The 25,364-nt window shown below is 39.9% G+C and overlaps 1 protein-coding gene across 3 annotated transcripts in view; it reads left to right on the top strand.

Annotated features, from left to right (window-relative positions):
- The window catches only part of sfmbt2 (Scm like with four mbt domains 2), a 61,374-nt gene extending 42,410 nt beyond the window's left edge, over positions 1-18,964 (top strand). For all 3 annotated transcript variants that reach the window (XM_083999684.1, XM_083999682.1, XM_083999683.1), the window contains 11 exons: positions 2,537-2,663; positions 2,956-3,069; positions 3,202-3,244; positions 4,769-4,836; positions 8,997-9,139; positions 9,725-9,834; positions 11,811-11,986; positions 12,131-12,300; positions 15,177-15,476; positions 16,398-16,520; positions 18,002-18,964. In XM_083999684.1, the coding sequence (XP_083855810.1) occupies positions 2,537-2,663; positions 2,956-3,069; positions 3,202-3,244; positions 4,769-4,836; positions 8,997-9,139; positions 9,725-9,834; positions 11,811-11,986; positions 12,131-12,300; positions 15,177-15,476; positions 16,398-16,520; positions 18,002-18,142 (1,515 nt within the window). In that variant the 3' untranslated portion in view covers positions 18,143-18,964. The remainder of the gene's footprint in view (positions 1-2,536; positions 2,664-2,955; positions 3,070-3,201; positions 3,245-4,768; positions 4,837-8,996; positions 9,140-9,724; positions 9,835-11,810; positions 11,987-12,130; positions 12,301-15,176; positions 15,477-16,397; positions 16,521-18,001) is intronic.
- The last annotated feature ends 6,400 nt before the right edge of the window (positions 18,965-25,364 follow it).

The following is a 25,364-nucleotide window of genomic DNA, read 5'->3' as shown; positions in this document are numbered from 1 at the left end:
AATTTCCTTTCATTTACATACTTACACCGTCCATAATTTATACATAAACCCTTCTGTACACATTCATATATATATATATGGATCAGCGCACTAGTCACAATAAATACATCAATGAGCAAATTTATACAGGAAGGATCACAGAGGGTAATTTGAAGCTGATCCAGGAAGAGGTAAGACGCCATTTTTAAACTGTCACAGTCACAGTCACAGGGGTCGAGCTTCTTCGTCCTTGTTTAGATTCAGAGTTTTGGAAAAGTGAAGTGTCGCCAGGAAGTGGATTCAATCTGATAACCAGGTGTTCTGTGGAAGGAAAACGCCCTGTTGAACTGAAATCACTGCTCCTTTATTCGAACCAAAGTACATCATTTTGTCACATTAATTCATTAAACCAGAATTGTATGTCGTATTTCATGATATAAAACTTTATTCTTATTACATCTTATATGGAAACTTCAAAGTAAATGGAGAGTACAGACTCATAAAACAAAGATATGTATATAAATTAAAATGACATCGATTTAAATTACATAAGAAGAAGATCTTTAGTCGTAAAAACATGCTAATTTCACATTACTAGTATCAGAGCGGGACCAAGGCAGCTCCCGACGCCTGTTTCCCTGACGTAAGACGCCATTTTTGAACCGTCAACAACAATCACAGGGGTCGAGCTTCTTCGTCCTTGTTTAGATTTAGAGTTTTTGGAAAAGCGTTGTTGTCAGGAAGTGGATTCAATCTGATAACCAGGTGTTCTGCACTGACTGACCATCACTGGAAGATGCACAAGAAGATTTATCTGTGGTTTTTAGAGCTGAAAAACATCTCAGTGAGCGTAGTTTTCCATCTCCTCTCTCAGCTTCTCTCTGGAGGTCGAGAACAGTCAGCCAATCAGAAGAGGAGAAGGAGGCTCTGAGTCTCTCCTCTTCTGATTGGCTCACTGGTTTCTGAGCTTATTCAATAAAAACAGAGTAGATTTCAGAATAAAACACTCAGAGAAACCAAATCCTGCAAGTTGTTGGATAGACGTTTATGTCCAAGTGGGCGGGGCTTTTGATTACTGCTTAGTTGTGACATCACAAAGTGACAGGAAGTCCTGACGGCTGGTTTTATAAGGCTCAGTTTCTGAATACAGGCTGTGTGCATTTCTCTGTGGACTGAGGCTTTGATACTTTCACAGTATTAATATAGAACCTAGAGCTGCTTTATAATCACACTACACATGGGCATCTACCTTTATACTGTATGGAGCTTTAACACAAACATCTACCTTTATACTGTATGGAGCTTTAACACAAACATCTACCTTTATACTGTATGGAGCTTTAACACAAACATCTACCTTTATACTGTATGGAGCTTTAACACAAACATCTACCTTTATTCTGTATGGAGCTTTAATACAACATCTACCTTTATTTTGAAAGAGCTTTAATACAAACATCTACCTTTATACTGTATGGAGCTTTAACACAAACATCTACCTTTATACTGTATGGAGCTTTAATAAAACATCTACCTTTATTTTGAAAGAGCTTTAATACAAACATCTAGCTTTATTTTAAAAGAGCTTTAATACAAATGTCTACCTTTATACTTTATGGAGCTTTAACACAAACATCTACCTTTATTTTGAAGGAGCTTTAACCCAAACATCTGCCTTTATTTTTAAGGAGCTTTAACACAAACATCTACCTTTATACTGTATGGAGCTTTAATACAAACATCTACCTTTATACTGTATGGAGCTTTAACACAAACATCTACCTTTATACTGTATGGAGCTTTAACACAAACATCTACCTTTATACTAAGGAGCTTTAACACAAACATCTACCTTTATTTTGAAGGAGCTGTAACACAAACATCTACCATTATACTGTATGGAGCTTTAACACAAACATCTACCTTTATACTGTATGGAGCTTTAACACAAACATCTACCTTTATACTGTATGGAGCTTTAACACAAACATCTACCTTTATACCGTATGGAGCTTTAACACAAACATCTACCTTTATTTTGAAGGAGCTTTAATACAAACATCTGTCACATACTGTCTCCGTCATGATAAAGGGTTAGTTCACTTGAAAAAAAAACAGCTGATTCAAGAAATAAGTCAGAACTTTATCACTTAAGCCCCTGATAACATCTGATTCATTGTCAACAACCCGAAGCAAACAGCTCCATGAGTCACTGACTGTCTTCTCGTCACACACAACCCGTTAATCTCTTCTTCCTCGACATCGACAACGTTTTTTATTGAGCTGCTCCTCCTGCTGCTGTGTAACAAGCAGCGAGTGAACCAGCACGTTGTGTTACAGCCTGTAAGACGAAAATCTGGGTTAAATCAGTTTGAGTGTCTCCTCCTCGTAATCTGAAGCCAGTTTTAGGTTTCGCCTGCTTAGATCACTGTCCTGGATGTGAAGTAAACTCTACCTCTCTCTCTCCTCTCCTCTCTCTCTCTTTCTATTTGTGTGTGCGCGTGCATGTGTGTGTGTGTGTGTGTGTGTGTGTGTGTGTGTGTGTGTGTGTGTTCAGACATGGCAGAGCAGAGGCTTTGCCAAGGACATGTGGCTGGAGGCGGTGAACCCTCGGCGGCCGGTGGAGGTGTGTGTGGCTCAGATCACACAGGTCAGAGGACGCCTGCTGTGGCTCCGACTGGAAGGTACAGACGTGTGCGTGCGTGTGCTTGTGTGTGTGTGTGTGTGTGTGTGTGTGTGTGCATGCTTGTGTGTGTGTGTGTGCGCTTGAGTGTGTGTGTCTGAGTGTGTAAGAAGGATTAGGTGTCAGAGGATTCCTGCTGTGTCTCAGAGTGAAGGAAAAAAGCAGTGTGTGTTAGAGTGTGTGTGTCTGTGTAACCTTTTGTGTGTGTGTGTGTGTGTGCATGTGTGCATGTGTGTGTGTGTTTGTGTGTGTGTGGCAGCAACCTCACTCGTCCTCTGTCTACCTGTCTCCAGGTGTGGCGAAGCCGCTGTCGGAGTGCATCGTGGACGTCGAGTCCATGGACGTCTTCCCTGTCGGCTGGTGCGAGGCCAACACTTACACTCTGACCCCTCCACTCAAACCTGTCTGTACGTGCACGCACATGCACACACATGCACATACACACATGCACATACACACACACACACATGCACACACACACATGCACATACACACACAGTGACAGCCTGATACAAACTGTAATTGTCTCGTCCACACAGGCCAGAAGCAGAAGAAGATCGCTGTGGTGCAGCCGGAGAAACAGTAAGAAAAGAAAAAAACATTTATTTATTCACCTGAAAACTGGTGCACAACACGATTCAGAGCTTTTATTTATTTATTGTTCATGCTTTATTATGAATAAACACAGTGGGAGATACTTATTAAAGTTCTAATTAAGTTTATCCACTAAACTTGAGGATAATAATCTTTACTCTTCCCATTCAAACATATAGTTTCTTTACTTTGAGGTATAAAAACAATAACATATATCATATTAGTGTCAGGAAAAGTCCCAGAATCATTAAATCACTGTATTATTTTCTATATTCATGGTTTCTTTACTGATTAAATACAATAATATTTGGATTTACAGTCATAGTAGGTGTGTTATCTAATCACTTTAGGAAATAATTATATGAGGCTTGGAAGTGAGATACTTGTAAACCATGAATTCAACAGCTGAAATAAATACTAGTTACTACTACGACAACTTATGATGATCGAAATAATAATAATAATGGTAGAAGTTGTAATAATGGCAGTGGTGTAAATAATAGTAGTAATAGAGTAGTAACAGTGGTCGTAAAAGTATTGGTATTAGTTATAGTCGTAGTTGTAGTAGAAGCAAGTAGCAGCAGTTGTGTTAGTTATAGCAGTGATATCAGTAATGGTAGTAGTTGCACTAGTCATGGTAGTAGGCTACCGTAGTAGTGGTAATAATATAATATTTAAAGGGCCACTCCACCCAAATTTCTTACAAGATAAATAAATACAATTAAATTAAGTGAAATTCTCACAATACAATGAAAATGAATGGAGGCTATGTGAAATGTTTTGCATTCATAATATCGTATTTATAATTTTACGTACAAGTTGTTGATGTTTTCTGAAGCTGCGGTGTCTCGTCCTCTCTGGGCCACCGTACTTCCTGCTCTTTTTTTCTTTTCTTTTTTTCTCAAACGAGACTTAAATTGAAAATGAAACGTGAATATTGACCTCGTTTGTTTATGAACCTGTTCGATTCCCGCCTCTTTCCCTCTGAGTGAAGGTTTCTGTTGAGAAAACCCCTCGAGGCCTTTCTCTCTCTCCCTCCTCCTCCCTTCCTCCTCTGTCGCCGTGGCGCCATTAATTGAAACAGTGGCTGTTATAGAGCAGAAATTGCTTTTTCCCGCGGCGCTGATTGATTTCGTTGACAAATGACACGTTAGAGCGCCGGGCGGACGGGCGGACAGACGGCCGCAGGAAATGGCCACCGCCCCCGAGAAGTGAAAGAAAAATATGTGGTGGTGTTCAGCTGCGGCGCTCATCTAACCTCTAATTCCATTTCTCACCTTCAGGGGAATCTTTTCATCAATACTCCCTCCATCTCTCCATCTCTCCGTCTCTCCTCCTTCTAACTGTAACGACCGATGAGTCGATTGATCGGCCGAACTGCAGCTCTGTTGTTTCCTCTCTGATTAGATCAGTGGGATAATTTCATTGATTACTTTCGACCGGATTGATCGCCTGTTTGTTTAGTTTGTTTTTTCATTTTTTTCATTTTGTATTTTTTCCCCCCCTCTGCAGATCGGCTCCATCCCAGCCGATGGAGATGGCGCCCGTCAACCACTGCCAGCCCGTCGCCATGGATCCAGGTAGGTGATCAAAAAAAAAAAAAAGCTGCTTGACGTTTGATTTATCTCCGGTAATTAACGCTAACGAGCAGCGAGAGAGAGAGAGAGTGTGTGTGATCGACTGTGGTTTCACTTCCTGGTTGATCAGAGTTACAGTAGCTACACTGATTATTTGGATTAGTGGGATGGATCAATACCTAAACTATTGGTTCTGCCCGTCTCATTTTGAGGATCAATACCTGATCAGTCTTGTTTTTTTTTAACACGTGTGGGTCGGGATTGAGTCATGAACAGGGAGTGGTGAAAAGAAACTTGGCTTGTGATTAAAGTATAATAATAATAAATAAATAAATAAAAGATAAACTGATAAATAAATCACCACACAATAAAAACCTACGGTGGCCCTGAGGGCTCAAAACACTTCAACTTGAGAAAACACATGTAAAAACCCAAACTAAATTCAGAAAACTCACACAAAACAACACAACAGACGTGCTTCTAAGCTATTTGCAATAATATCTGAATCATGTGGATATTGATTTTGTTTTAATAAACCAAACAAACCTTCCATGAATTAGTAACATGTTAGTGCACTGCAAAAACTCAAAATCTTTCCAAGAATATTTCTCGTATTTCTTGTCAAAATGTCTCATTTCTAGTCAAAACTAATCTCTCTCCACTTAAAATAAGACTCATCACCTAAAAATTAACTTGTTTTTAGATAATTTTCACTTGTTTCAAACAAAAATCTGCCAGTGAAAGCAGATTTTTTCTACTTATTTCAAGTAAAAATATGATTGAAAGAAGTAAAACGTGTCTAAAAACAAGCTACTTTTTAATGTGATGAGTCTTATTTTAAGTATAATGAGATTTGTTTTGACTAGAAATAAGACAAATATTCTTAGATTCTAAGATTCAAACAAAATCAGAGATTAATCCTCATCATCCAACTACTATAAAAACGACCGCAGTTTAGTTTCTCCTCCTTGTACAGTAGCGTTTCAGCGTCTTTGTGCTCGATGACGATGATAATCGGGCTAATTAAGTCATTACAGACTCGTGCTGTTTGTCTGTTTGTGTGTGTCAGTCGTTCACATTCATCTGTGTCCGCTTCTAAAACTTTGTGCCTTTATTCATTGTGACCACAAGAAGAAAAAACCACACACACACACACACAGAGTTTGTTTACATGAAAGTCCAACTCAGTGACAGTGCCGTAATTCATCTCATTCAACACTGAGCTGCTGTGCATTCCTGATTTGATGCAAACGATTATTCAAGAAGCTGCAACAAGATGCGACTTGTGTCTGTTTTTTTTTTACTCTCTGACCCACTGAGCCTCATTTCCTCCTTTTATTATTTTTTTTTCTTTCTCATATATATAAAAAAACATTAACTACACAAATAAACAGTGAGTATTTGGACAGTTTTACCTCCTTGTTGTTCTTCAGGGCTCTGCAGCTTCAGCACATTCAGCCTCATGTAAAATAACTAAACACTACATTAAGGCCATAAAGAAAGCTTTAAAAAAAAAAAAAAAAGGCCTGTATCTCTTGTTCTCTCTCTCCTGCTGATTTAAACCTCCTCAAATTAAAGCGGGGACTTGGCAGCTCCACAGAGTTTCCATTATTGTTGTTTTATTTTGAAATCGAACTGTGTTGAAGAAGCACAGAGACTATAACCAACAACAAATGTGGAACTGTCCAAATACTTGGCACAGCTGAAGATTATCTCCCCGTTTGCTTATTGAAAATCCTCGTTCGTTCGTTCGTTCATCTCCAATACATTAGAGGACTGAGACGTCGCTCTGCCAACAAATGTTATTGTAGCTGCACTGGAGCTACTATGTCTGTGCGTATTTGGCTTTTTATCAGCTGGAACAAGGAAAAAACACTCCCACTGAATAAAACTAGAAAAAAAAAATAGAGGCACAGATGCAGCAGCTTTTTTTTTTTATCCAAAGTGAATTAAAGGGTTTAAAGGTCCTATATTTTATAGTCCTCTGCTGTTTTATTTCAAAGGTTTGATCCACAAGAGGATACATTTGTAGGTTTTAAAAAGCAAAAGACCATTTTCATTAAAGAAAGAACTTCTGGAGTTGTAGTTTTATCATAAAAAACATATTTACAACCGTGCATGTAGCCGCAACTGCACAAAAAAATATTCAGCGTGCAGAAAATGAACATGTATGTTCAGTTTTAACCTCTTAACATAGTTTTAAACATATGTATTAACATATTTGGTGTCTTTTTATGTTCTTTTCCTGCCAAAATCAATGACTTTAAACACGTTTAATTGTTTTAAGTCTGGAGATTTGGGCAGTATACGGTGTGTTTATCTCTGGATGCATGACACGTACTGTAACACTGTGTTGCGTTCAGGGACCGTCTGCATCGTCTGTAAACAACATACATACTGTAGGTTAAAGCACAAATAGAGCAGAGGGGTCTGGTGTGTTGTTTCCATGAGAATATTCATCACCTCACCTGATTACTATTCACCTCACTTTTATCATCATGGTGCCGCTTTTGCTGCTGGTGGTGGTTGTGCACTTCCAGGTGCTGGTGGTTGGTTCGTCGACCCTTAGAAGCACAGAAACACGTCACATACTGATGATTTTAATAGCTATAAACATAAAATACATGCATTTACAATAAAAACTGCATAGAAACATTCAGATTTGAAATAGGAAATACACAAATTACCTATATTATAACATGAACTTAGTGCATTGGAGAGGAAAAGACGCTCTGCAGCCAAGGGTTCATTCACATTCAGTCACTTCATTCACATTCAGGTGAAATATTTCTTTTCTAAAAAAGCAGATTACATTATTATTAAACTCACTCACTCACTCACTCAATCCGGAGAGAGGAAGAAGAAAAAGAAGTCTGAAGATCCTACAGTATTTAATTATTTCTGAGCATTTAAACTCAGATTCTGCACCAAGGCCACTGAGCCTCAGACATATTAGAATAGACGGAGAGTGGGTGTCGTCTCCAGTTTGTGTCATTTTTCTCCCAGATGAGAGAGAGAGTGTGAGGTCAGCGTGTGTTTGGCTGAAATTAGGTTTTTTCCTACAGACGTTCACACATTCAGACATTTTTTTTTTTTAGTATTATTATTATAGAGTGGGAAACTTGATTGAAAGAAGAATCAGCTCCTTGTGGCTGCATCGCACTCCGACTGGTTTCATATTTCATTCACACCTGTCATAGGAAATATTAAACACTAGTGTGCAATGATGAAAGAAAGTTTTTTTTTTTTTACCTTTGACCTTCGACTAAAAAAAAGATCTAATCAGCTTACCTTTGAGTCCAGGTGCAGAATGTGAAGCCATTTTCTCATTGAGTTCTGGCAACATTGCACAAAAAAAAAAAAAAAAAAATCAAATTGCTTCATCCTTACGCTTTTTTTTTTCTTTACCAATTTCGAGGACATTATTGAGATACTGAGTTCACAACAAAGAGACGTAGGCCTACCTGAAAACAACGTGGCATGACAACACAAGTACACAATACCATTTAAACACACAACACTGTGAAAACACTGAAAAACGTCAATTTACATGTGCAAAAACTAGCAGTATTATTACAGAAAGTGTTTTTAAAAAGTCCTATTACATCTAATGAGGAAACTCTGAATATTTGAACTATAATATAATATGATATAATATATGAACTTTAGGACTCCATTATACACATTGTACAATGAAAAAATAAAAAAATGATACAATGGAATAAAAAGAAAAAGAGCATTATGTAGCCTACAATTGTTTTCAGAAATAAGTGAGAATTTATCAAAATTAAAACTCAAACTTAATTTAAGTCGATGTAAAGCAGACGTGTCATGTACAGTAGAACAGCATTGATATGTAAAAAAAAAAAAAAAAAAAAAGCAGCATTTACATGTAATAAACTGCAGATATATAATATTATATAACATAATCTATACAAGATAACTATAATTTGTTGGATCAGTGGCTGTAAACTTTTAAAATATTGGAGCAAACATAAAATCTTTGTGTTTGTGTTGTGAGGATGAAGTTCCTTTAATGGTCATAAAGTCGACATGATGATGATCTTGTGGTGACTGATGTGCTGGAGGTTTATTAAAAGAGGTTATTGATTAATTGATGCTATTTATTGATCGATTGTCCTGTGTGTCTCATCTCATCTCAGGCTCGGCGGCTAACGGACGCTACTGCTGCTCCAAGATCTTCGTGAACCACCGGTGTTTCTCGGGACCGTACCTCAACAAGGGCCGCATCGCCGAGCTGCCGCAGGCCGTCGGCCCCGGGAAATGCACGTTGGTCCTCAAAGAGGTGAGGAGGAGAAAGAGGAGGAGGGAGAGGGAGAGACGGGGGAGGAGAAGGTTTAATCAAAGAGTGAGAGAGAGGGAAAGAGGAGGAGGAGGAGGTGAAAGGAGGAGGGCGAGACAGCGACGTCTTGTTAACCACCTGCCGTGTCTCAGCGGCGCCTTCATGTTAATGTGAGGAGCTGTCAGTCAAGTGTGTTTACACGTACACACCATCACCGTCGCTCATCGCTCAGCAAAACAACCTCTTAATTTCTCCTGAGACTGTGTTTGTGCGTGCACTCTCCCTGCATGTGTGTGTCTATGCATGCATGTATGTGTGTGTCTATGCATGCATGTATGTGTGTGTACATGTTTGCAGTTTTACAAACCGAGTCCACACTTTTGTAAAAAAAAAAAAAAGACGAGTGTGTTTTTCTCTGTTTTGTTTCCTTTTTCATGTCTGTAGTACGCTCGCTCCTTGATTCTTCTTGAAAGTTGTTGCGTTTCTTTTAATCTCAGTTGCGTGTGTGCATGTGTGTGTGTGTATACTGTATGTGTGTGTGTAATGTGTGTATATATGTGTGTAATGTGTGTGTGTCTTTGCCTCCAGCTGCTGAGCATGCTGATCAACGCCGCCTACAAGCCCGGACGAGTCCTGAAGGAGCTGCAGGAGCTGGAGGATCAGAGCTGGGACTGCCAGGAGGAGACGCTGAAAGCCAAGTGAGGAAGCCCAAAAATACACAACACACACACACACACACACACACACACACACAGACACACACACACACACACACACACACATAGACACACACAGTTCACCATAAACGAAGCCAGAACGGATTCTTTTGGAGGTTTTTTATGGATCTGGAGGTGGGGATGTGACGACGAAGCCCTAAAACTTTCACCCCCTGTTGGTTTTCATGCTCAGTGTTTTCTAAATCATAATAAATCAAGAGGAAACCGTTTCTGTTCAAATCATCACCGGCAAAAACAAAACCTGCTGTTTCCTTTTCTTCATCCTCTCCTTCGTCCCTTTGAAAATCCTCATTGTTGCATGTCATTGTTGTTGCACGGAGCCAAATTATTCCACAGCAGCTTCAGGCAGCACACGTTTTCTAATCAAAAAACTGGCCCCCTTTTTTATTTTTTTATTATTTTTTTTATTTTTTGTGTGTGAGAATCGGTTGCTAACAAGTTGCAGTGAGTCACCTGCTGGCCCGCGGAGCTCAGCATCACGCTCATGCATGAACGTTTTGATTTCGCAGCAAAAAAAAAAGAAAAAACGGGGACTTGCTTTTTAATTTTCTGGGGCATTTATGGCCCAAAGAGACAATTTTCTATCTGTGACTGTGTTTGTGTGTTTGTGTGTGTGAGATGGAGGAGAAGGAGGAGGAAAATAAGGCTGTCAGTGTCGCTGTGATGAGATAATTAGTTTGTTTTTCCTGGTTTATTCTGATTACAGTTTTGTTTCAGCTGTTTGTGTTCATGTGAGCCGGAGCTGGATCCTGTTCAGAACTAATCAAATCTGGGTTTTTGTTGTTTTTTTGTTTTTTTTTCCACACATTTCATCCATTGGTGATATAAAGGATATAAAGCTGCAGATCTGGTGGTTAGAGTGACAGTTCAGGTTATTTGAGGTGAGGTGTTTTATCTACAGTGAACAGGTTCATCTGCAAAAACCTGTTTTTAGCCACGATTGGAAAAAAAATGCAAATGGAAAAAAAACCCCGCTGATATCAGTTTACATGTGCATTTTATTTTGAAAAGGTTCAGCTCTTTATCTCTCTTTTTGGATCTAGTTTGTGAACCGTGGAACGACTGTATCCCTCCACAGAGCAGCTGTTAAGAGTCAGTAAGGTCACACAGATGTAGTCACAAAGGAAGAAGTGGTGAATATTTTCAAAACAAAGCGACCACCTCCTCTAAAATTATTTTATATATATATTATATATTTTTATTTTGACGGCTGTGTCCACAGCAGCTCCTCACTCATCTTCCTGCTGCTTCTTTAAAGGGATAGTTCACCCAAAATTGAAATGTCACTCATTATCTACTCACCCTCATGTGGACTAAGGGGCTGGGAGAAGTTTCAGAGTCCTCCGTGGCTTCTCTGAGTTACAGGGGGTCTCGGCGTAGCAGTGCATGTCCATATAACGGTTGCAAATGGATACCAATTTGGACCAACCAGGGTCCGTCCTCGTCCGTCCAAAGAGGAGCTTTGAGAAGCTTCCGCTACAAAACAAGCTTGAAATATAGACTTATTTCATTTTTTTCGGGACAATTTCGCATTTCGGGGCTTCAATACAAGACGGACATTACATACGAGCAGCATGGAGGTATTTGGATGTTTTTTGGTGTGTCTTTTTGTTACGAAGACAGTTGGTATCCATTTGCAACCGTTATATGGACATGCACTGCTACGCCGAGACCCCCTGTAACTCAGAGAAGCCACGGAGGACTCTGAAACTTCTCCCAGCCCTTAGTCGACATGAGGGTGAGTAGATAATTAGTGAAATTTCAATTTTGGGTGAACTATCTCTTTAACACTTACCACAGTGGCGTGCATGGGTTCGATTCCGACTCATCATCATCAGACTTAATAAATTACCCACTGTCCTCTAAAGTTAGAGTAGATTAACGTGACGTCTAATCCCTTCCACCTCTTCCTCTTCCTCCTCCTCTTCCTCTCTCAGATACAAAGGGAAAACCTACCGCTCCACCATCCGGATCGTCCGGCTCGCCGACCAGATCCCGGACTTCTGCCGCAAAGTGTGCGTGAAGCTGCAGTGCTGCCCGAACCTGTTCAGCCCCGTGCTCGTCACCGACAAGTGCCCGGAGAACTGCTCCGTCCAGACCAAAACCAAATACAGTGAGTCTGTCTGTCTGTAATCACCTCCTCCTCCTCCTCTTCTTCCTCCTCCTCTTCCTTTTACTGCAGCATAAATCAGAGCTGCTGTTTGTAACATCTGGCCTGTGTGTGCGTGCGTGCGTGTGTGTGTGTGTGTGCATGCAGCGTACTACTATGGGAAGAAGAGGAAGCTGTCCAAGCCGATGGGCGGGGAGGAGGCGGCCGAGGGCGAGCTGGCCAAGCCGACGCGCCGCAGGAAGAAGAGGAAAGCCATCTTTGTGCAGAAGAAGAGACGCTCGTCGGCCGTGGACTTCACTCCCGCCGGTTCACCGCAGGTCAGAGAGAGAGTCACAGCCACTTTCATTCAGTTTCAGTTTCATCTCGTAGTTTAAACACTTTCTGTGAGATGTTGTTGTTGTGCAAAGAAAAAGTTGAATTCATGTTCATTTTGGATTAGGGATGTCACAATAATAGATTTTTTTGGTACGATTATTGTCAGAGAAATAATCACGGTATTACGTTTATCACGATTATTATGCATTAATTAATTTTACAACACTATTAATGTGTAAAATCAAATATAGCCTAGTTAAAATATACATTACTAATTATAAAATATTTTAAATATCTATTACTATATAACCAATTATTAATCCGCCAGGGAAAGTGTTTGAAATATTCAAGTCATTAATTGTCATCCATACTAAATGTAAAAGTTAATTTAAATCTTTTTTTTTTAAATTACAAATGACACTCTAGCATTTAAATTCCTACCAATTCAATGCTACTTTAGGTAAATGGACCAGTATCTGTGCATTTACCTTTACTTTGGCGCAACATCTGTCGACACGGCTCATACATAATCTTTTTTTGGAAAGTGACGGTCTTTACGACCAATTAATTGTGGCGTTTAATACCGCAATTAATTGTGAAAACATCTACTACAACTACTTTGGATCGATCTGTTGATGTTTGTCTTGATAAATCATCTTTAAAATGTCAGAAAAGATTAACGGTTCCACAGTTTTCCACAACCTGAAGTGACGACTGCAGATACTCTGAACTGTTTTGTTTAACCCTCCGGTCGTCCTTCTGGGTCAAACTGACCCAATCTGTTCCCTTCCTCCATCCTTCCTTCTTTCATTCCTTCCTTTTTCCCTTCCTTGCTTCCTTCCCGTCATCCTTACTTCTTCTTCCTTCCTCTTTTGATCCAATTGACCTGATCTGTTCCCTCCCTCCATCTTTCTTTCCTTCCTTCTTTCCACAATCCTTTCCCCTCCCTTCCTTCCTTCCTTCCTTCCTTCTTCTTCCTTCCTTGAATGAATCTGTTCCCTCCCTCTATCTTTCTTTCCTTCCTTCTTTCCACAATCCTTTTTCCCTCCCTCCTTTCCTTCCTTCCTTCCTTCCTTCCTTCTTCTTCCTTTCTTGAATAAATCTGTTCCCTCCCTCCATCTTTCTTTCCTTCCTTCTTTCCACAATCCTTTTTCCCTCCCTCCCTTCCTTCCTTTCCTTCGTCCTTACTTCTTCCTTCCTTTTTGACCCAATTGACCCAATCTGTTCCCTCCCTCCATCTATCATTCCTTCCTTTTCCCCTTCCTTCTTTCCTCCCATCTTTCCCTTTGTCCTTCCTGCCTTCCTTCCTTCCTTCCCTTCATCCTTCCTTCCTTTCGTCCTTCCCTCCTTGACTCAGGAGGAAAACAGGAGGGTTAATTAAAACCCAAAGATTCAGTTTATTATGATGAAACAGAAACTTCTGGCAAACGTCTCATCAATAAAACGACTAATCGGTTTCACCTCCATAAAACACACAACATTTTATAAACTTTGAATGATCCTAAAAATCAATGAAAACTCCACATTTAGGAGGCAAAACGAATCAATTCATCTTTTTAGCTCAGATTGAGGTTGATAAAATATGAATTTGCTAAACAAATCTGAAGAGTTACTAATCTCATAATGTTATACTTCTCTGTTTAAATGACCTCAGTGTTTTGTTTATTAGCAGATGAGCTCCTTTATTTGACTTTCTGTAGAGAAACTCCTCCGGTGTTTTATACGTTAAAATCTGGAGATGAGAAACTTGAGACTTTATATCTTTGTCCAGCTCAGATGTCGCTGTTAAACATCTGATAGAAAAGACTCAGACAATACGTTGTTTATGCAGCTGATTACTTTATAATAAATCGAACAGTTATTTGTTTGAAAAACTGACAAACTGTTTGTTTTGAAGAAGCTGCGTCTCACTTCCTGTTTGTGAATGAGCAGAGCAGCTGTGATGTGACTGAGGGGGATTAGTGACATGTTATTACCATAATCCTGAAATATGTGCCGCTCTTATTCTGAAAGTGTTGCATAACGGTGCAGCGACAGAAATGATGCCACATGACATCATCGTCGTGCAACACGGCAGCGATGTCACGTCACATTTGGATTATCTGGGTCATAAAAGGGAAACAGACACAAAACACAAAGAGTTTGAATGTCACTAAATGTGCTGTTGAATAAATAGTGAAAGGGATAGTTCAACATTTTGACAAACTGGCCCATTGCCATAATCCCTATAGTCATAGCAGTGGGTTCGTTACCTTTAATTGTCGGTGCAAGATGTTTTTAGAACGGCGGAGCAGAGCCGCGAGCTGCTCAGACCTAAGGCTAATGGGATTTCCCTCATCAAACTTATCAAATACACAATCCAACAACTCCACAACGCTCTGGTGGACAAGTTGTGACCTGCACATTCACCACGCTATGAGATAATAACACAACGTTACCAGACAGAGTTGTTTTAGAGGGAAATGCAGAGACTGTTGATGAAAAACTGTCCCTGAAGGCAACGTGCATCAGCAGTTTTGCATGTATTTCCCTCTAAAACAACTCTGTCTGGTAACGTTGTGTTATTATCTCATAGCGTGGTGAATGTGCAGGTCACAACTTGTCCACCAGAGCGTTGTGGAGTTGTTGGATTGTGTATTTGATGAGTTTGATGAGGGAAACCAAGAAATCCCATGAGCCTCCGTAGCGTAGCTCTGAGCAGCTCACGACTCTGCTCCGCCGTTCTAAAAATAGCTTGCACCGACAATTAAAGGTAACGAACCTACTGCTATGACTATAGGGATTATGGCATTGGGCCAATTTGCCAAAATGTTGAACTATCCCTTTAAGAAGGAGTGAGTTGTGTCTCTGACCTGGACTCTGTCCTGTCGTCCCTCAGGACAGCGACGAGGACGAGGACGACGTTGCGCTGCAGTCGGGCAGCGAGTGCAACAGCTCGGAGCCTCGCGACGACCACACCGACGCCTCCTCTGTGGAGGTGACCAGCAGCAGCAGCCGCCACCACCACCGGCCGCGCCGCGCCGCCACGCTGCGCAGGGCCGTCAGCGTGGGGGGCAACGCCACCACGGGGCCCGCCGGCCAGGAGGCCCCCGAGGGCCGGCGGCGGTCCACGCGCTCGCTGTCGGCCTACAGCCAGAGCAACAGCAAGTACCAGCCGCCGAAAGGACAGGACGTACAGGTGAGACGGCGGGGATCGAACCTGTGACTGATCACTGTCCTAAATTAGCTTTTAAAGGGATAGTGTCATTTTTTTAAAGTGGGGTTGTATGATCTACAAATAGCCCCTATAAGTACTTTAATTGCAGTAGAAGACTCTCTGCGCTCCTCCCGTTAGCAACGCCAGCCCATAGCCCTGCCCAGAGATTTACAACATACATTGTTGTGAATGGACCCAAAGAAACTGACTATTTTCGCGGCCTAAAAGAGGTTTTATGTGAAAAAAAATACACAGTTCCATTGTTCGCTATAATATATTTTTTTCCAGCCCTTCAAAGTGCAGGAAAAACGCAGTTTTTATTTGGACCTAACCAACTCACGTATCCCTCCGCCCAGGGTTAGCGCCCGCCAATCAGCAGTTGGTTAGGTCCAAATAAAAACTGTGTTTTTCCTGCACTTTGAGGGGCTGGAAAAAATTATATTATAGCGAATAATGGAACAGTGTATTTTTTTTTTCAGGTAAAACCTCTTTTAGGCCGTGAAAATAGGCCGTTTCTTTGGGTCCATTCACAACACTATATGTTGTAAATCTCTGGGCAGGGCTATGGGCTGGCGTTGCTAACGGGAGGAGTGCAGAGAGTCTTCTACAGCAATTAAAGTACTTAGGGGCTATTTGTAGATCATACAACCCCACTTTTAAAAAAATTCTACTATCCCTTTAATATGTAATTTTGTGTGTTTTACGCTGTTTTATTGCTGTTTTTAATCGTATTTCACTCTGACTTTGCTCTATTTTATGATTTTTTTAAGTGTAAAGTGTCTTTGAGCATTTGTAAAAGCGCTTACAAATAAAATGTATTATTATTATCTGGGTCTGTGCAACATATTCAGTGTGTGTGTGTGTGTGTGTGTGTGTGTGTGTGTGTGTGTGTGTGTGTGTGAGGTGGAGGAGGAGGAGGGGCAGCTGGTTCTGGACAGAAACCCTCTGGAGTGGACGGTGGACGAAGTCGTTCAGTTCATCAACTCCACTGACTGCGCGTCGCTGGCCAACATCTTCCAGGAGCAGGTACACACACACACACACACACACACTGACCTACTCCTACTGTACTGAATCAATATTTGTCTTGTGTTACAGCTCAGATGTGTTTGATCAGATATTTATTCACCTTGTGACCTGATAATGCTGCTGCAACATGAGGATAAAACTCCTCTTTATTTGATTTATTAAATCATTATTTCCTGCTTTATTTCCTTTATTATTTAAAATTACATTAGGTAGTTACACTGGTTTAAAAAAAAAAAACTTTCCTATTATAAGTTCACAACACTTTCATTTTGCATTTGTCCATTTTTCTAAGTCGACATCCATCCGTAGTTACAGTCTTGTTATATTTTCCACACAGTCCTTTGTTTACATTAGTCCAGGGAAAGGGGGAGGGGCTTCAGCCAGTTCAGTATAATCATATTATCGGCTATTAACAGAAGAGCCTTGATTATATATCCTGTTTTTTTTCCATAACCTCTTTAAAGGCACATTTCCTAGTCCAACATATTTGTTTTCTTGTTGTTTAAACTTATTCAGAGGCTGATTTTTCTCATCACTTTTTATCACCTAGTGTTGTTTTAACCACAATAGAAGTTGTGTAGGTGCATTAAAAAGATCATTTTTCTCTTCTACATGCGAGTGAGTTTGGTTTTAAACCTTCAGTTTAGTTGTCGTTTTATCCATTTGATTCATTTTCTTGTTGATTTATATGTTTTTAAAGGGATAGTTCAACATTTTGGCAAACTAGCCCATTGCCATAATCCCTATAGTTTTAGGAGTATGGTTCGTTACCTTTAATTGTCGGTGCAAGCTGTTTTTAGAACGGCGGAGCAGCACCGCAAGCTCATCAAACTCATCAAATACACAATCCAACAACTCCAAAACGCTCTGGTGGACAAGTTGTGACCTGCACATTCACCACGCTATGAGATAATAACACAACGTTACCAGACAGAGTTGTTTTAGAGGTAAATACAGAGACTGCTTGATGAAAAACTGTCCCTGAACACAACGCACATCAGCAGTTTTGCATGTATTTCCCTCTAAAACAACTCTGTGTGGTAACGTTGTGTTATTATCTCATAGCGTGGTGAATGTGCAGGTCACAACTTGTCCACCAGAGCGTTTTGGAGTTGTTGGATTGTGTATTTGATGAGTTTGATGAGGGAAACCAAGAAATCCCATGAGCCTCCGTAGCGTAGCTCTGAGCAGCTCGCGGCTCTGCTCCACCGTTCTAAAAACAGCTTGCACCGACAATTAAAGGTAACAAATCTATTGCTATGACTATAGGGATTATGGCAATGGTCCAATATGCCAAAATGTTGAACTATCCCTTTAAGTTTAGTTGTCGTTTTATCCATTTGATCCATTTTCTTGTTGATTTGTATGTTTTTAACTGCTGCTACGAGAGAGTGAAACCACAACGACAGTAAAACTTGTAGTATAAAACACATCATAGCCCAGTTTAAGTTGCGTTCACTGTCCCTCTCTCCCTGTAGGACATCGACGGCCAGGCGCTGCTGCTGCTCACTCTGCCCACGGTCCAGGAGTGCATGGACCTGAAGCTCGGCCCGGCCATCAAACTGTGTCACCAGATCGAACGGGTCAAAGTCGCCTTCTACAGACAGTACGCCAACTAAGAGATGAGAAGATGCGTTCATGGACGACGTGGAAAAAACAAAACGTATTGATGGGATTGAGGAAAAAAAAACTGTTGTGGAGTTTCTACGTTTTTTCCAACTTTGCAAAGAGAAGGAATATGGGTTGTTTTTTGTTTTTGTGGGGGATCATGAATTTATCTGGAGGATTTTCGCCCCCAAAAGGAGCTGAAGGATTATTTTTCTGGGGGAGAAAACGCGACGATGAACTTCGAGCCAAACACAAGGGAGCAGCTCTGTGTGATTGAATTTCCTGATCTGTGAAAGAAGACGTCGTTTTTAAGAAGCTGCAGAAGACTTTTTACATTTATTTCTTACTTTTCATTCCCATTTTATTTGTAATAGAGGAGCATTATAGCATTTAAGCTAAGAAAAATTATTATGAATTATTATTATTATGAAGACTTTCCCCCCCTTTTTTTGTGTGTGTGTGACACAATTGGTTCTAAGAAAAAAGAAAAATTATATTTGAAAAGTATTTAACAAACCCAAGAAGTAATATATTTGGAATATTTATTGTCCTTCTTATTTCTAAGGATTCGGATTCACAGACAATAATCAACGTTCATGTTTTTGTTTTTTTTCACAAACACAAACCACAGTGTGTTTGTTTGGATTCACACTTCAGCTTCAGGTCGTTAGAGGAACGTTTTTTTTTCTCACGTCGTGGAGTTTGAAGAAAAACAACGCCGTCCAAAATACTCCTGAACCCTGTCACCCTTCATCTTCTACTTCTCCTCACTGTTACAATCACATGAAAAACAACAATCATGGAAGCTATTTTGTGTCCATCTATGCAAAGGTGTCGCAGATATTTTTGATAAGTAAGAAAAATAAAATTTCTATTGATTTTTAACTTTTTTTTGCATCTTTTTTCTTCTCACTTAGGATGAACTCACAATATTGATGAACTGATGATGCGTTTGTGTTAATTACATCATTAGAAAAACATTTGTGCAAAAATAAAAAGCAAAAGATTGAAGATAATATCACAATTTAAGTTTATCTCAACGTTATCCAAGTGTAATTCACATTTTATCATATATATTATTAGTTTTGATTGTTTTTTTTTCAGTTTTTAATGGATAATTTAACAAATTTACATTATTTTAACATTTATTATAATTTAATGTTATTACATATACAGAAATTAGAGATACTGCTTCATATATGTGCATATAAAATACTACAAAGCCACAGTTAAGGGAGGGAGGGTGAAGGGTTAACAGTGCTGCATGGTGAGTTATAGGAAGTCGAGCCTGTCTGTGGTTAACAGAACAAATGCAGAGCGAAGCACAGTCACACACTCACACACCAACACACACTTTTCCTGCTGCTCTGGTGAAACAATCAAACACCAGCTCCTTCGTTTCAGACCTCACACACACTGAATTATTAGCAGGTTGCAGAGCAGAGCGTCAATGTTGTAAAGTTAAAAAAAAAAAAAAGGAAGAAAAAAAACAAGTCACATACAGTAACTATGATTTAAAGTTACAGCACATGAATTAATAATGGAAATGGAAATATAACGGTTAAATTGTAGATATTTGGTAGTTCAGCCTGTATATGAAAGGAGTGTCAATATTAATAATGGTTGAAAACATTTTGTTTAATCCAACTGTAGAAAAATGTTCCCGACTCATGAAGAAATAATGAACAATATCTACTTTTATATAGGCTAGGCTAATTTAAGATTAATTAAAATAAAAACATACACTTGGCTGAGTCCAAAGTGCAGAATCTAAATCACAGGGGCTGCATTTTCTTTTGAAGAAGGTAAAATATGATTTGAAATAAAGAAACATACGGTACTTATCATAATTAATCGCATGGGAACAAGCTGCTGTTACAGTAATATAAATTACCTTTTCTGAACTTGTGGTTTAAAAAAAAAGAAAAGAAAAAAACCTTGGCAAACACTAATATATTCCACAAAAACCTGATACCAGCAATTATCTGGAATTAATCTAGTGTAGGCCTATTTACACAGAGCAGACGCCCTGTTGAATCAACACAATAATGGAACAAGACTGAGCACCAACTGGTAGAAATAATAGAAACAATAAAGGTAAAGCAGCTGCACAGGTGTGGAGAATAATAAGTCATAGTTTGAAAGTGGCATGCAGGTCAGTCTTTACTAAACCAGTCAGCCAATGACACATTAACTTGGATAAAGGTCGATTGTAAATCCTGTATTATCACATCATAATGTGGTCATTTAAAGGCTTTATTTTGTTTATTTAAGCTTTATTTAACCAGGAAAGTCCCACTGAGATTAGGAATTAATAAGGAAATACAACAGGAGGTAAGATTTAAAAGCAATAAAAGCCACAAATTATCTTTCAAAATGTCTCATAGCCAGAAGCTAAAGGTGGCGACAGATCTGCTTTGTAATGAGATTAATTCAAGAAGCCACTAAGAGATCATCGCCCAGGTCAAAAGGCGTAAAGGTGAACCGGTGACAGAGCCTACGGGTGCCTCAGTGGGTCATTTCTGCCCAATAAATAGGCTACTGTAGGTCACAGTAGTGGTGAGTCAGAGCATGGCAGCCAGTCATTATTGTGTGGAGCATCTGAGGACACTGAGCTTTACATAATTCACATTGTAGGTATATTTAACAACACATTTACAAGGGATGGAAAACCGTGGCTGCAACAAGTCTCAGTAAAGAGGAACACAACTTGTGTTAACAGTGTGAACACGCAGCTGAAAAAAAGTCAGTGTGACTCATCAATGAAAATAGCCAGATATTTATAAAATGAGCCACCTCCGTTTCACTTCCCTCCAGCACTGCAGCAGGGATATTTCTTAGTCTGAGTCACCACACAACTCTGGTTTATCTGCATTAAGAAGAACGAGCAGCTAGGTTCAGCTGAAGTCAAGTTAAAAGCTTTTTAAAGGAGTTTTAAAGGTCGAAACAAGAGATTAATATGAGATAAATATAGATGATTCACACAGAAATAGGAAGTAGGCTAACTCACTGCTGAAGATAGGCCTATAAAAACAAATTTAGCATTAAAGCTAACAGGTCCTGTCAGTCTGGTGGCTAGACACACAGCTAATGCTAATGCTAATGCTTAGGCTACGTGAAGTTTGCAGGGTGGATACTTTTTTTTTCTTTTTTTTTTGCAGGGTGTAGCCTATACTTCCATTAAACTAAACCACAAAAGATCTTCATGTTGTGTGTCAACTTTGTTCTGCTGCCTCCTAGTGGATAAAAAGTTCAACTGAAGCTGCTAAAAGTTCGTAGCCTAAGCTAAAAACACACTTTATTAGCTTAATGAATTAAGAACAGAGAGAAATAGCCCTTTTCTTTTCTTTTTTAAATAAATAGCCTATGTTTCAAAAAAGAAAAGTCTTGAGTAAAAAATAGGCTAAATAAATAAAAATAAAAAACACATTTTTTTTTCTTCTTTGCCATCCTGTCAAGCATCTGATTTCATATTGTAGGCTATCGTTATCTTGAACTCCTATAATGAAAGATTTTTGGAGGATCAGTCCAATAAACGAAACACAATAAATTAGTTTATGCTGTTTTAAAACCAAACTTGACTTAAAAAAAAAATTCATGTAGCCTAGCAACCCTAACTGAAGATAACAACAGTGTGTTGGTTGTGATTGTGAACGCATCATGATTCATTGGTGACGTTTTGCTGTTACTGCTGACATCAGCCAATGGAAATTTAGAAAAAGGAGCAACTCACCTCCCATTGTCGTGTGACAGCAGCAGCATTAGTTTAATATCACACACACAGAGTTTCCCCCAATTCTGACACTTTGTAGTGAGTCACTCAGATGCTGCTACCTTAGCTACACTGTTGCCCGGCAACCTCATATCAATTGCCCGACTCTCCTCCTGTTGTTGTAGGTTGAACACAAACTCAACTGATGAGGAGGGAAGTCCTGAACCAGAGCAGAGAGTCAGCGTTTCAAACTATCTATCTATCTATCTATCTATCTATCTATCTATCTATCTATCTATCTATCTATCTATCTATCTATCTATCTATCTATCTATCTATCTATCTATCTATCTATCTATCTATCTATCTATCTATCTATCTATCTATCTATCTATCTATCTATCTAAGTTGAAGTTGAACCACCTGTCGCCCCCTAATGACCGGTAACTGAACAGAGAATCAATACACCAATAATCAATAAGAATCAAACTAATAATGAAATGGAAATCAGAAGTTTTGATTTCATTGATTGTTTGCTTTTTATCACCTCAAAGATAAAAAAAACAAACAAAAAAAAACACTTTAAAATAAAGATGAAGACAAAGTTAAAAAGAAAAACCTATTAAAGGAGAATTCCGGTCATTTTCTAAGTAACGCTCTACAGCTCTAGGTCCCCGAGTGCGACCATAGGAAAAAATCCCAAGAAAAATATGTGCAGCCAGGACCTAGCTCTCCTCCTGCTAGCTACACCACTACGTTGCAGTTAAACAGCAAAGTAATGGGGGCAGTTCTTCTAACCGTGACTTTTGTCTCTAAAGCTCAAAATATCTCTACACATGCTTTGCAACATCCATCAGTTCCTCACCACACAACACTGAGTGTGAATAAACTCCGTTAATATGAGAGAGCAATGCTACATGTGTGTTTTTTATCACGTAGCCTACTGTACCTCTGTCTATAGCTTCCAGGGTAGACCTTAGTCGACTGTCGAGCTTGGGGCTGTTTCCATATCGACAAAGACAAAAACGCGAGGAAAACATGGATTTAGGAGGGAAAAAATGATTTTGGAAGGGAAAAAACAGTTATATTGATGCTTTTTTTACTATCCAAAATCATTTTTTTCCCCTCCTAAAGCTGTGGAGCGTTACTTAGAAAATGACCAGAATTCTCCTTTAACTCAAGGTCCAATACTTTCAGCCACATCTCACAGTCTTCATCAGCTTCATTATATAATATTTCAATCATCAACAGTTCAAGTTGAAGAACATACTGTAGCTACAGTCAAATGTGGATGTAAAAGTCTAGTTTAGCTGAAATTAAATGAAATCAATCGATCTTTCGAGTCCAAATCTTTAAATGTCGATCAAACGATTATCAATCAATCAGTCATCAGATCAGATGTTTTCCTGTCTATGTGGTATCTGTTGATCTAACGTGATATTGTTGCAGCCCCCCTGCTGTGAAACCACAGCGCTGCACCAGAACCAGCTGCAATCGGAGGATGTGTTGACCTTTTTTTTTTCTTTCTTTAAATCTTGTGGTCGTCATGACGAAGTATTTATTTCTCCTCTCGGCTGGAAAACGATGAGTATCAGTGCTGCTGCCTCCTCCACACTGAGTGAGTGTTACAGGCCTGCGCCTCCTCTCTGTGGGCTCATCTCACACCACTGATTCCACTGGTGAAACTGCAGCTCACCACAGATAAAACTTTATTTATGGTGCCTTCCTGTGCTATGGTAATTATGGTAAATACCAAAAGACGATGTGAAAAGTGCACATGAACACCCTCTCATGTGGTGTTTTCCACTGGGCAACTTGTAGAATTTTTTGACGCCCGAGCTGCCGAGATGAGAATAACCTTTGACCTTTTCAACATGGCGGTGGTGAGCAATGCAAGATTTGTTAATGGTACTGTAAGCAAGGCAAGCCTTTAGAAAACAGTTAGCAGCTTGTCTGTAACAACATCTATTGCACGTCTGCCCGTCCTGGGTGAGGGATCCCTCCTCTGTTGCTCACCCTGAGGTTTCTCCGATTTTTCCCTGTTAAAAGGGTTTCCATGGAGTTTTTCCTCAGTCGATGTGAGACCCTCACATCGACTGAGGAAAAACTCCATGGATGTCGATGTGAGGGTCTAAGGGCAGAGGATGTAAAAACGGGCTATACAAATAAAATTGCCTTGCCTTGCCTTGCCTTGCCTTGCCTTGCCTTGCCTATTCACTTTATGTATGCGTGCATGTACAGTAAAAAAACACTTTTTTCACAAAAAGCTAGCCAAATAGCCAATGCTAAATCTCCATGAATATTAAAGGGACAACGAGGAGTTTCTATTTGGTTATAAAAAAGTCTCACGTTAATGTGGATGAATCTCCGCTACCCACACTTGTTAAAGGAGTATTATCGCAAAATTCGGCCACTAGATGGAGCCAGGCGGAGCTTATCAGATATAAACAAGTGGGCAGCTGTCAGAGAGAGAGAGCAGCCTCGTTACGTCCCCCCCCCCCCCCCCCCCCCCCTCCTTCTCCTCACCAGGCTGAATGAACGTGCAATCGCGGGAAAAAGAAAACTCGCTAGTGGAAGTGGAAGCGGCAGCTCTACGTCGCGCACAACCACAACAACGACAACAACAACTGAAACGTCCTCCTCCTTAATAACGCTGAGAGGACAGCTGAAGAAAGACACAGGGACTTGGAGACAAAGTGTTCTACCAGCGATTCAGTGACTGTGAGCACCCTAACACTGCTACATTACTTACTGTTGCATATTTGTCCGGTTCGGAGGTCGGATTTGCGAGTTCCGAGTGCATTTTAATGCAGCAAGCGCCGGGCCGGCTTGGATCATAACAAAGACAAATGCTGCATTTGCCCCACGGACACTATACTGTTGGCGATTTTTTTTGTAAATTTAGTTATGGCTCCCCCCGACCCATCTTTTGCATATTTCAGCTTATTTTATGCTATTACTGCTGTATTTGCGATAATGCTCCTTTAATGGGCCCATTTTCGATAAATATATAGTTTTGTCTCTATCGACCAGCGTTTCCTTACTTTCGGTTTCGTGGCGAGTCATGAGAATAACGCCGCCGAATCTCCGTTTATGGTGGGAACTACGACGATATGTGATCGTCTTCGAACCTCTGACTTTAATTCTTGATGAATGAAAACATGAGTCTGTCTTGCGCCGGTCAAAGGAATGTACGGTGCGCGCGGAGGCTCATAAATGTAGTGTGAAAACGCTTCGCTTTTCCAAAACTCCTCGTTGTCCCTTTAATATTTACCGTTTGAGTTTTGATAATTCATCTTCTTGCTGTAAGAGATGAACTAGGCAGTCCAAGATTGTTTTACCCCATAGATATATACACGTAGATGCCCCACGTGTATACAGTATATCTATGGTTTTACCCAAGTAACAAGTCTGAATCTGTGTGTCCACCATCTTTATTTTCTCTGTACAACAACAAAAGCACATGAACACAACGCACTGGTAAATACCCAGACAGACATAGCACATGAAGGCACCATTAA

This window comes from Trachurus trachurus (assembly GCF_905171665.1).
Source record: "Trachurus trachurus genome assembly, chromosome: 23".
In the NCBI taxonomy this organism is placed as follows: domain Eukaryota; kingdom Metazoa; phylum Chordata; class Actinopteri; order Carangiformes; family Carangidae; genus Trachurus; species Trachurus trachurus.
Note: the sequence above shows the minus strand (reverse complement) of the source record. Positions and strands in the feature narration are given on the sequence as shown.